Below are 12,500 nucleotides of genomic sequence, written 5' to 3'. Positions count from 1 at the left end.
GCTGTGCTTACATCGCCTATATATCTGTAAATATTAGAATCAGAGAATATACAGGCAGCTCACAGTTAAGAGTTTGTCAATGTAGCCTTAATGATTTCTTTTCACAAAATGCTAAGCATGCATGTATTTAAGTTTCTTAAAACTGAGCTGTGCTTAAATGGGTCAATGCATGATTTCATAACAGACCAAATAGAAAATAAATGTTAAATATAGCCTACATATCTGTACATGTTAAAATCAGATTATGTAGGCTACACAGTATAGTTAGATCAAGTTGGACAGTAGCACATCATGGATAGTAGTTGTACAGTGGCACATTTTAATCATTTTATATATCTATAGTGGCTGGTGAAAGAGTTGAGTGGCTTTTTTTTTTTGCGCACAGCGCTACCTATGTGTGAAGCTGTAGTAAACTCCGCAGTCAGTCCTGAGTTAGTTATGCAGACAAATAGCTCTGTGGGGACACTGGGTTTATGTGCTTCGCAGATGCTCAGTCCTGAGCTAACGTTAGTTGCCCTGTAGGCTATACTAGAGATCAGTCCTTAGCTAACGTTAGTTGCCCTGTAGGCTAGACTAGAGATCAGTCCTGAGCTAATATTAGTTTCCCAGTAGAGCTCAGTTCTTAGCTAATGTAAGCTAACGTTAGCTGCAGGGTTGGCTCATGGCATGACTCTGGCCTCTCTCCTTCTCTCTCAGCAGTGGGCATCTCTAAGTACCTGAGCCACGGTGAGCGGTTCAGCCCCTCGTCCAACGACGGCCCAATCTACAGCACCATCAACCCGCACGAGCAGGAGCAGGAGGAGGAAGAGGAGGAGCTGCCGGACTACACGTCCCATTATTCACAGCGCACCAACCCCTACGCTAGCTCCGCCCTGCTCTCTAAGGCCGACCTCTACAGCCTGGAGCGAGAGCTGGACGCCTGGACCCTGCAGTCTGAACACAGCACCGCGGAGTATGCCAAGCTGCACTACCACAACACAGGCAATGGTATGGCACACTCTCTCTCTCTCTCTCTCTCTCACACACACACACACACAGCACCATGGAGTATACCAAGCTGCACTACCACCACACAGGCAATGGTATGGCACACACACACACACACACACACACACACACACACAAATGTGCACAAATTAATAAACAAATATTTTGTTACAAACTACAATACGATACGATTTGCATCTAGATACATGGGCACGATTCGATACAAGAAAAGATACATGTTTATAAAAACGATTCAGTACGATTCGATGCAATGCGATTCGATGCAATTCGATGCAGTTCAAGAATGGAAAGCATTCTGAAAGATTTTTTATAATTTCCTCATGATGCACATTCATTTTATATTATCAATTATCATGGTCATGGTTGTCAATTAGGCAAGAAAATGCACACACACACACACACACACACAGTACAACAAAATACACCAAGCTGCAGTACCACAACACAGACAGTATGGCACACACACACACACACACACACACACACACACACACACACACACGCGCATACACACATACACACACACAATCGATTAAATTTGGAATAAAAAGTGACAGTATTGTGTATGTGTGTGTGATAATATACTCCATGTTTATGTGTGTGTATATCTTAACATGTTTTTGTGTGTGTGTTTGTGTGTGTGTGTGTTGCAGCTAAGCTGATGACGTCTTCATGCCAGTCGGGTGGCTCGCTGGACTGGGCAGATGTGCTGGCACTGACGTCTCAACGGCAGCCCAGGGAACACACACACACCGAGGACAGCAGAGACCAACAGCACAGGTCAGAACACACACACACACACACAGACACACACACCGAGAACAGCAGAGACCAACAGCACAGGTCAGAACACACACACACACAGACACACACACCGAGGACAGTAGAGACCAACAGCACAGGTCAGAACACACACACACACAGACACACACACCGAGAACAGCAGAGACCAACAGGACAGGTCAGAACACACACACACAGACACACACACCGAGAACAGCAGAGACCAACAGCACAGGTCAGAACACACACAGCGGCCATAAGCCAGGGTCCTAATCTGTGCTGCGAAGCAGATGAGAACCCCCCCATGGATGTTTTTGCCACCATAAATCATTTCATAACATCATTTCCAAATACCCAAACATGCCGAGAAACATGCTTATTCAGGTGTGTGTCAGGTGTCAACCTCCCGTTAACACAGGTGCATTGACAGTTGACTCATTCTAATTAAGATGTCTTAACCTCATGCTAACTCAGGTGCATTAACCTCACACTAACTCAGGTACTTTAACCTCCCACTAACGTAAGTGTCTCTGCTGAAATATGGATGTGCGTTGTGCGGCCGGTGTTAGGAGCTGTGCTGTCTCCTGATGGGAGTGGCTCCAGGGTAATGTGCTGTAATGGACCTCATATGCCAGAGTGTTGCCCCCTCGGTGCCTGCCCCTGCCCCTGCCCCTATTGCTCAGCACAGGCCGCTGAGCCATTAGCTGCCCCACCACTGAACCCTTTCAGAGTGTGTGCTCACACACACACACACACACACGCACTCACACTCTCTCACACGGACACACACACTGCAGATGTCCAGAACATACACACACACACACACTGTAGCTTTCCTGAACATGCACACACACACACACACACACACACACACACACACACACACACACACTGCAGATGTCCAGAACATACACACGCACGCACACACACACACACACACACACACACACACACACCATCGTATCTTATCGCTAACACAGCAGCGCTCACAGCTCAGGCTGGCACGAGGTAATGAAGTTACAGACGAGACAAGAAGGAGACGGAGATAGAGGGGGGAGAAAGGGATGGAGGGAGGAAGAGTGGAGGGGAAGTAGAGATGGGGGGATAGATAGTTAGAGTGAAGAAGGAGAGAGGAACAGACAGATTAGGGGAGGGGGCAGAGAGGCAGGAAAGAGAGAGAGGAAAAAACAGAACGAGGGAGGGAGAGAGAGAGGGAGAGAGAGAGAAAGTTGTGGAGATGAGATGCCAGTTGCTGGGCCTCTGCTGATCCTCCCCAAGTATAGCCTGCAGCAGAAGAGGAGAGCTGCAGCTTCGGACGACTGCAGGCACACGGACTGCCACATCTCATCGGGGCAAACGCCCGCAGGGAAGGGGCTTACTTGGACAGGGGTGTGTGTGTGTGTGTGTGTGTGTGTGTGTGTGTGTGGGCATATGTATGTGAATGTAGTGTGTGAAACTCTGCTATGTGTGTTTTTAAGTGTGTTGTGTGTTGGTCTGCACAATTTCATGGTCTCATTTTCTCTTAGATTCCATCAGTGAATTCTTTAATTCTGCTCATGTCTTTGTTGTGTCTCTGCTGATCTGCGCTGTGATGTGACAGGCCCAGCCAGTTGGTGCTCTGACGTGTCCAGCGCGGTCCTTTCGCTCTGGGCAGGGTTACGTAATCCTGCATTACAAATGGACCACAGAGTGCCTGTTCTGGATCAAGTCAGAACATTGGCAGCTTTTTTTTTTTAAAGGAGTTGTTTACTCTATATAATATTATAAAGGCGCCTTTTTAAAGTGACACTGACCTTGTTTGTGACCTCGAGGCTGAATGACGGAGGAGATTAATGGATAAGCGTCCGTGTTCAGCCATGACGGCTGTTTACATGAGGTCTACTAGGTATGCTGCTTTGCATTGGTGTGGCCTCCTCACAGCTGCCGCCACTGTGTGTTTGCCTATCCGCGCTGTGCAGTTCAATAAAGGCTGGAGTGTACAGCAGGAACATTACAGTAGCAACAGGAAGCATCGGGTCAGGGACAGGTCCCCTTTATATAATAAACTAGTCAACAAACAAATAAATGAAGCAGTCGATGTTTGGCTTTCTCGAGACTTGAGGACGAGGACGATGAAACACGTTTGATTATGAAACATATTTTCTCACTTTCTCAGAGGAAGAGGCTGATTCTTTTGTCCCTGCTCTCTTTCTGTAGCTCTGAGGAGGATGAGGAAGACTGGGCCCCTCCTCTTCCGGAGCGGACCTACCTGATGGACACTCTGAACCGTGACACCCCCACCCTGCCGCTGAGGGGTTGCCACACCCCCTCCTACTGCACCTCATACAGCCTACAGTCCACCGCCTGCCTCACCCCCTCCCCCCACGACGAGCCTCGCGATAGCCACGCCTCCCGTCTGCACCACCTCGACCTCCTGATGAGGTAGGGTGCACTCGCACCTCCCCTCCCCCTCCCATAGGGTGCGCCAGAGAGCCCTGCACTGGGAATATGAGGACAGAGAGGAGATCCGAGGGTTTTATTACCATAGATATTAGAAAGCTAGAGACCGCATTGGGCTCCAGAACATACGTAAATAGCGCCGCCATCTTGGTGGGGGCAACAATCATTGGAGGCCAATGGAGGAGCATGTGTCTCTGATTGCCGGCAAGTGTTTCCCATAGACAGTAAAGGTGTTGCCCCCAGCAATATGGCGGCCACGTTTACGATGCCACCTAATAGAACTCGACGGACAATGCGGTATCTAGCTTTCTAATATCTATTTTTACTGTTTAATTTTAAATGCTGAGACCTCTAGGTTGTCCTCTGTGAGATCAGTTCTGACGTAACCATTCTGATTGGCTAACAGGAGTCCAGCCTGTGCTCCAGGCTCTCCCTCCCACCAAACCTGTGAGACTCTGCTGACCAATCACAAGTCAGGTGACATCACTCAGCCACACCCCTCTGGCCACTGGCGTGACATCATGCAGATAGAGGGAATCTCCCCAGAGGATTCTGGGAAAGGTGGGTGGTCTCCAACAGTAGATGACTTAATGCTACATGTGAGCTGCTTAGCCTTAGGAATGCTAACCCTGTTCTGTGCTCTGATAGGTCAGTTCTCTGCGTTCTCCCCTGATGTCACCTCACAGTCTCCAAAGCCGCGAGGCAAGAAGAAGCCCTGTAGGGATGGCCACGCCCGACACCAGCACAGCAACGCTGCAGGTAGGACACACACATACATACACACACACACACACACACACACAGACACACACACACACACAGACACAGACACAGACACAACAGCACCACACATACAGACCAGACGCCAGCACCACAACACTGCAGGTAGGACACACACACACTCACATGTACACACACACACACACACACCAGAGCTTCCGCTAGAAAAAAATGGTGCCGGTAAAAGTGACCGGCAGAGGTTTCGTTTCGTTTCGGACATTTTCGGACATTTTGATGATATGCCGGTCAAATATCCTATTATCGCTTCTTAATTAGTCAAGTTGAGGAAAACTGGAGACAGGCTATGTAGCTTAAAGAATGACATAATCAGGCTGAATAGAATGCAACATGTTCATTAGCCTAACTTACGTAAACATGCCTAACAAGATCTAGCCAGTATGTATGTTTTCATGGACAGTCCGCTTCGTTCATTGTTTTAAAAAGGCTACATTGTTTGTTGCTGCTACCCACGTTATTTCCAGTGGTTCCACTGTTTAACTTGCACAGATGCGCACACACAAGAATGAGCGCTCACACTACTACCCCCTAAGGCTATGCCTCTTTATTTGATAACAATAAATTAAGAAATGTTTCCAGTGTTTCCCATACATTGACTAATCTGTGGCGGGCCGCCACAGATTAATATTCTATGTTTAATTTAAGTTCATTTAATTTCATTTAAATTAAATATAAGGTTAAATCCTTGCATTGCCATTGAGCTGCGCTTTTACGCATCCAGCCTTTCCTTACCGCCCGCCTCTCTCTAAGTAACCGCTGCCACTCCTCTGCATGTGCATTTAACAAAATATTCACGATTGTTGAAGGATTGTTGTTGCCACATAGAAGCATTGCATAGAAGGCGTCTGGTTAAATTGCTATTAAATCCGCTTTTAGCATCATTGACCATGCTACGCAAATTTGTTCAAAACTGCTGCATTGAAGTGAACTCTGCTAAGGTCTTATCACAACATAGTAGGCTACATTGAGACTAAACTAAGTCAGAAATCAAGCAGTATCTCAAAGCTAACGCTAGAATACTGTTTGGATGTTGAATTTAGCATGCTTAGCCTACTTACAGCTGCTTGTCAATTTCGTTGAAGGGCTCATTTTATTGACTCTGACACTGAATGTTTGCAAAATCCCGATGTAAATGGAAAAGTGTTTTCCAAAACTCAAAAGTGCTTGTCCCAAGGAGAAGTACGAACCTTTATTTTAACTATGTAGAAAACGTTATGAATTGCATCCACACATCAGCAGCAGAGCCATAGAGATATCTCTATGGCTCTCTATGGCTCTGATCAGCAGCATTTTAACTGTGTTACAATTGCAAAGGTTCCCTCAAACGTCTTAAAGTGACAGGCAATCAATTAAAGCTATACACTACCAAGACAATCTTAATAGAGATTTAATTTTGTTGGACATTTCATTTTTTTTCCGGAAAATTTTCGGTAATTACCGGACAACGGAAACCCTGACACACACACACACACTCACTCACTCTCTCTCTCTCTCTCTCTCTCACTCACACACACACATACACACACACACTTACAAACACAGGCAGGCTGGCAGACGCACAGACAGACAGATCTAACTAGGTCTGGGCGATATGGCTGAAAACTGTATCACGATATAAGTATTTCATATCGGTCAATATCGATAATTATTGATTTTTAAAACAAATCTATTTCAGATAAGGACCAGAAGGGGAAAAAAGTTCAATTTAAACACTTTTATTTTAAACTTAACCTTCCTCTGATTTTTAATCACCTCAGTTATCAATCAAAGCAAACAGGGGAAAGACAATCACGAAAAACACTCAAATAAATGTGCACATAAGTCTGAATGAAAAGCAGCACTGGTTGAAGCCTGGAAATATTGTAAACAAAGTAGCTTAATTTGCTAGTTTATCATAGTCTACTGGTTACTGTTCAGTTTCCCCATGTGTGTTTTAAGTTTCAAATAATATTTTATACTTATATATATTATATACTTTTTCTCCTTGGGACAGGCCCGTTTGAGTCTTGGAAAATACTTTTCCATTTGCATCGGGATTGAAATAATTAGAACTTAGCAGTCAATTTGAATGCAACAGTTTTGAACAAATTTGTGCAGCGTGCTAATGATGCTAACCAGATTTAATAGCAATTTAGCCAGTCTTCTTGCACGATTGTGAATGTTTGGATTACATGTGCATGAGGGATGCGCCGTTTGAGAGGGAGAGAGAGAGAGAGAGAGCACGGGGCAAGGACTCATTGAGAGTCTGTGTTGAGGTAGGCCTACTTCTATCGCCTACTCTGGTAGAGTTGCACATACAATGCAAGATATTTAGCCTATTTATTTATGGACAACGTAAGGCAGGAGGTGTGTGTTTTAATTATCGAATGTTCTATCGAACGTATTTTTTATTGATATCGATTACATGTCTATTGCGATACATATCGCTATCGTTTATCGCACAGCCCTAGTTCTAACTCAGGAGGGTCTTTGAGGTGTTTTGAGGTACACTAATGCCCCTACTCCCCCCAACATTTGCAGACCTGCCCCCTCCCCCTGAGCCGCCCCCCATGCATGAGCCCTTGCAGCTCCTAGTGGACGTGATGGAGGGGGGCCGATCAGAGCGGGGCAGGATGGAGGGGGCCAGATCAGAGCGGGGCAAGAGGAGGCAGGAGAGGGGCAACAGCTTGGCAGGATCCACCGAGAGACGCAGGGAGAGACCTGCACGCTGGAACCCAGAGGGTGAGAATACACACACACACACACACACATTTATTCATAGAAAGACACACACACAGAGAAGACTGTCTTATCTGGCCTGTTCTGCTGTGTGGTCTGTAGATGAGGATCTGCTGCTGCATTGTAAGCTGACCGGATTGGCCAGAGATGTGGCAGGGGGTCAGGGGGGGTCCTCTCTGACTGGGAGGTCCTCTCTGTCGGGCAGCCTCTCCTCTCTCAGCTCCCCCTCCAACACACACACACCCAGAAGCCACCGGAGAGAGCAGGTAAGACACACGCACACACACACACACTCATATAGGACACACACACCCAGCAGCTGTTGGTAAGAGCAACACACACCTAGCAGACACTGGTACACTGGTGAGAGCAGGTAAGACACACACACACACACACTCACACTCATATAGGACACACACACACTCATATGGGACACACACCCAGCAGCTGCTGGTGAGAGCAAGTGAAACACACACACATACACACACACACACACATAGTCCAGCACATTCACACTGTCACTCAGAAGTTGCTTAGAAGGTGCTTAGAATTGTTATCATTAGACGCAGAGGTTTTAAACCAACACAATGGTGCTAAAGGCCATGCTGTATAACTCGCTGGCAACCACAGCAGTCTACTTGTGCTGTTTGTTTGTTTGTTTACTTGAGACTTGCATATCTTTGGGGCAGGATTGTGGATCATAAACAAAAACTTACCTTAATCCTGCGCAGACTGCACCGGAATAAAACAAAAACAAAAACAACTTTTCATTTCCTGTTTGGAACTCCATCATGTCTATTTGGAACCATCATAACACAGGCTCCATGTGGCAGAGCCATCATAACACAGGCTCCATGTGGCAGAGCTAAAGTGACGAGGCTTCACTCTGGTCTCATCGTCTGGGGGGAGGAAGAGTAAACTACCTCCTTACCGCAGGACAGGACAGAGTGCACAGGTGCAAACTACCTCCTTACCGCAGGACAGGACAGAGTGCACAGGTGCAAACGCAGACGCAGGTGCAGGCCATACCTGTCCTGTCCATGTGTGCTTCCAGATAGCACTGCTGAAGGGGTCAGTGGTCCACATGATAGCATGGCTGACTGGGTCACTGGTCCACCTCAGTGATGTTTCTTAGGTGTCCTGAGAGATGCTCTGACTGTGGTGTTGCTGTGTGTGTTTGTGTGTGTGTGTGTGTGTTTGTGTGTGCGTGGATCCTCAGCACATCTGAGGGGAGCCAGAGGTCACCTGCTGATAAAGTCATCCCAAAAAAGTTGCTTCCACCACCACCAACCCTGTGCCGCTTGGGCTGGTTTCCATGGAGATGAAGAAAAAACGACGTCTCTTTGAGCTTACCCTCAGCTTCGCCAACATCAGCTCCGCCAATGTCAGCTTCCCTTCTATATTTGTATGTTGATTTGATATTTATGTTTGTGTGTGTGTGTGTGAGAGAGAGAGAGTGTGTGTGTGTGTGTGTGTGTGTGTGTGTGTGTGTGTGTGTAAGCCATTTTCTCCAGCTCCACATGTACATAGTAAAATGCAGACTCTCTTTATACCGCTTCTGTCTAAAGGGAGAACTCTTTTGGTCTCTCTCTCTCTCGAATGCACTCTGTCTCTCGCTCTCTCTCTCTCTTTCGCTCTCTCTCCCTCTCTCTTTCTCTCCCTCTCTCCTACGCCGTGCTGTCATCTGTAAATGTGCCCGCCTTCTAACCACAGACATCATCCAGCACAGTAATTAACACTATTCCACATGCCCTGAAAGCTATATCCTAGGGAGTGTGTGTGTGTGTGTGTGTGTGTGTGTGTGTGTCATTCATAAGGCCGTGTGTATTTCTGACCAGCGAGAGGTTGTTCTGCCTGTTTGATTGCCAAGCTCCACCCTCTCACCTTAGCCTGTGGAAGAAATCAACAACCTTGTAATTTCAATTGTGTGTTTGCTGTGTAGAAACTGTTTCGTTTGAATAAATTATATTTTGTGTCACGTTTGATTATTTGTAAAAGCCGTTCAATAAAAGCATTTGTGCAAACTGGAAGATGCCTCTGTGTGGCTGTGTGTGTGTGTGTGTGTGTGTGTGTGTGTTGGGGTTTGTGTGTAAATGGCAAATGGACTGCATTTAGCACTTATGTAGTGTTTTTCTACTCATTATAGCACTCGAAGCACTTTACAAGTCATTGTCTCTCACTCCTTCAAACACACCAATGCCAATCTGCACACTGGGAGCAGGTGTGGGGTTCAGTGTCGTGCTAAAGGACATCTCCACAGGAGCACAGGACGGTCCAAACCTGGGACGATGTTCAAAGACTCCTCAACCTCCTGAGTCACTGTCGCTCAGTGGGGGACTGAGTGTGTGGTTGTGTCTGTGTGTGTGCTTGTGTGAGTGACTGAATAGGATTAAATGAATAGAGATTAGATGAATCTGCCTTTTAGTGCTGGTTCAGTCTGTGGATACTGACAGTGTGTGTGTGTGTGGATGTGGGAAGAGTAAGTGTGATTGTGTGGCTCAGGGAGCAGTGTGTGTGGCTGTGGGAGGAGTGTGTGTGTGTGTGGCTGTGGGAGGAGTGTGTGTGGCTGTGGAAGGAGTATGTGTGTGTGTGGCTGTGGAAGGAGTGTGTGTGGCTGTGGGAAGAGTGTGTGTGGCTGTGGCTGTGGGAGGAGTGTGTGTGTGTGTGGCTGTGGGAGGGTGTGTGTGTGTGTGTGGCTGTGGAAGGAGTGTGTGTGGCTGTGGGAGGAGTGTGTGTGGCTGTGGAAAAGTGTGTGTGTGTGTGTGTGTGGCTGTGGAAGGAGTGTGTGTGGCTGTGGGAGGTGTGTGTGTGGCTGTGGAAGGAGTGTGTGTGTGTGTGTGTGTGGCTGTGGAAAGAGTGTGTGTGTGTGGCTGTGGGAGGAGTGTGTGTGTGGCTGTGGAAGGTGTGTGTGTGTGTGGCTGTGGAAGGAGTGTGTGTGTGTGTGGCTGTGGGAAGAGTGTGTGTGGCTGTGGGAGGAGTGTGTGTGTGTGTGGCTGTGGGAGGTGTGTGTGTGTGTGTGGCTGTGGAAGGAGTGTGTGTGTGGCTGTGGGAGGAGTGTGTGTGTGTGTGGCTGTGGAAGGAGTGTGTGTGTGTGTGTGGCTGTGGAAGGAGTGTGTGTGTGTGTGGCTGTGGGAGGAGTGTGTGTGGCTGTGGAAGGAGTGTGTGTGGCTGTGGAAGGAGTGTGTGTGTGTGTGTGTGTGTGGCTGTGGAAGGAGTGTGTGTGGCTGTGGAAGGAGTGTGTGTGTGTGTGTGTGTGGCTGTGGAAGGAGTGTGTGTGTGTGTGTGTGTGTGTGTGTGGCTGTGGAAAGAATGTGTATGTGGCTGTGGGAAGAGTAATGATGCTGCACACGAGTGTGACGGCTCTACAATGCGCTATACTGATCAGACCCAGTTCTTATGGGGAGTCTCTCACCGCTCAGCCTCCATTGTGGTGATGTCTCTGTAAAACAGAAATGTACTGAGAAATGAATAGGGAATAATCCAGAACTTCACACAGAATGGTCAAACAAACATTAAAAGTGCATTTACATCTAAAAGAGGCGGTATGAATCTTTTTGCATGAAGGAAGACACATTGAGAGTCACACATTCACCGGCACACCACACTTTCACACGCACAATCATCAAATCACCACTTTCATTACAAGCATGCAGATGTACTATATAAATATGTACTGAATAAACACTGTGATTTCACAGTTGAGATTGGAACATAAAAAGAGCTTCCCCTGTTTCTGTATGTGTGTGTGATGTCTCTGTGCTTTTATACTGTAACTGCTGCCTGTCCCTTTCCCTGCGCTGGCACAAGCCTGCCTTGACCCAGAGTAGCTGCGATCAAAGGTGATAGTTTGTGTCTTTGTTGTGTAGTTAAACTCCCTGCTGCTCAGCCGACCCAAAACTGGGTCACGTTTGGACCCGTACTTTAGTGAATTGTTTTTCGTGATGGCGCGGGAGTTAAGAACACCGCATTAGGGGGGAATAAGTAGGGGGGGATCAAGGCCTCCCTAATTCATTAAATGGGACAGTGGATTATCAACGGGCCATGAAAGGCACACTTTTTGAAGACAGCTCTCTTCACAAGCGCATAGATCTCATTTTGGGGGTTGTGATGGGATAGAGATAGTGCGTTGAGCCATTTGGCGTGTGTGAATCCGCAGAGATGGGCTGATAATCCGCAGGGTGTACAGCACATGCTTGGGTCGGGGGTCGCTCATTGTGCAGCGATGTGATTTCTGTTTGTTTGTGCGGAGGATTAGAATCTGTGTGATTTCTCGCTCTCTCCAGCCGAACGAACAGGCGTGCAAGCGGCGGCAGCACGGCTTGTCAGATCTGACAAGGGGAAATTTGATCGCCGTGACTCACGCACCATTTGCCTCGAAATGACGGCGGCAGCGAGCAGTCAGGCAGATGAGCATGAGATGTTTAATAAAATCTCGGAAACGGCACACAAAGCAATACAAATGTGACACATGCATGACTTAGTTCCTACCCATTTAGGACAGGGAGGTGTGTCTGAGGTTGAGGGATGGAGGGTACTACGAGGTTATAAAGTATGTGACAAGGGGTATTGATATATTGATATAGGCCTGGATGATATTTCCTCAATCAGCTTGCTCTCCCTCTCTCTCCCCCTCTCGCTCTCTCTCAAAGCTCCCTGGGCTAACTGGAAAGTGGTCTGGTTTTCATGCAAATGAGTGTGTCTCCAATCGGAGTTTTATGAAGTAAAACATTACCTGCGTCGGAGAGGCGCACAAA

At 47.3% G+C, this 12,500-nt stretch overlaps 1 protein-coding gene across 1 annotated transcript in view; it reads left to right on the top strand.

The window, feature by feature from the left end:
• LOC125309733 (roundabout homolog 3-like) overlaps window positions 1-9,776 on the top strand; it is a 61,038-nt gene extending 51,262 nt beyond the window's left edge. Inside the window, 8 exon segments of the mRNA XM_048266819.1 lie at window positions 697-987; window positions 1,662-1,788; window positions 3,988-4,212; window positions 4,637-4,791; window positions 4,879-4,989; window positions 7,549-7,749; window positions 7,849-8,012; window positions 8,966-9,776. Of these exon segments, the coding sequence (XP_048122776.1) occupies window positions 697-987; window positions 1,662-1,788; window positions 3,988-4,212; window positions 4,637-4,791; window positions 4,879-4,989; window positions 7,549-7,749; window positions 7,849-8,012; window positions 8,966-8,974 (1,283 nt within the window). The 3' untranslated portion in view covers window positions 8,975-9,776.
• Window positions 9,777-12,500: the final 2,724 nt, after the last annotated feature.

The sequence above is a fragment of the Alosa alosa genome, chromosome 16, assembly GCF_017589495.1.
Source record: "Alosa alosa isolate M-15738 ecotype Scorff River chromosome 16, AALO_Geno_1.1, whole genome shotgun sequence".
In the NCBI taxonomy this organism is placed as follows: domain Eukaryota; kingdom Metazoa; phylum Chordata; class Actinopteri; order Clupeiformes; family Clupeidae; genus Alosa; species Alosa alosa.
The sequence above is the reverse complement of the archived record's forward strand: the minus strand, read 5'-3'. Positions and strand labels throughout refer to the sequence as shown.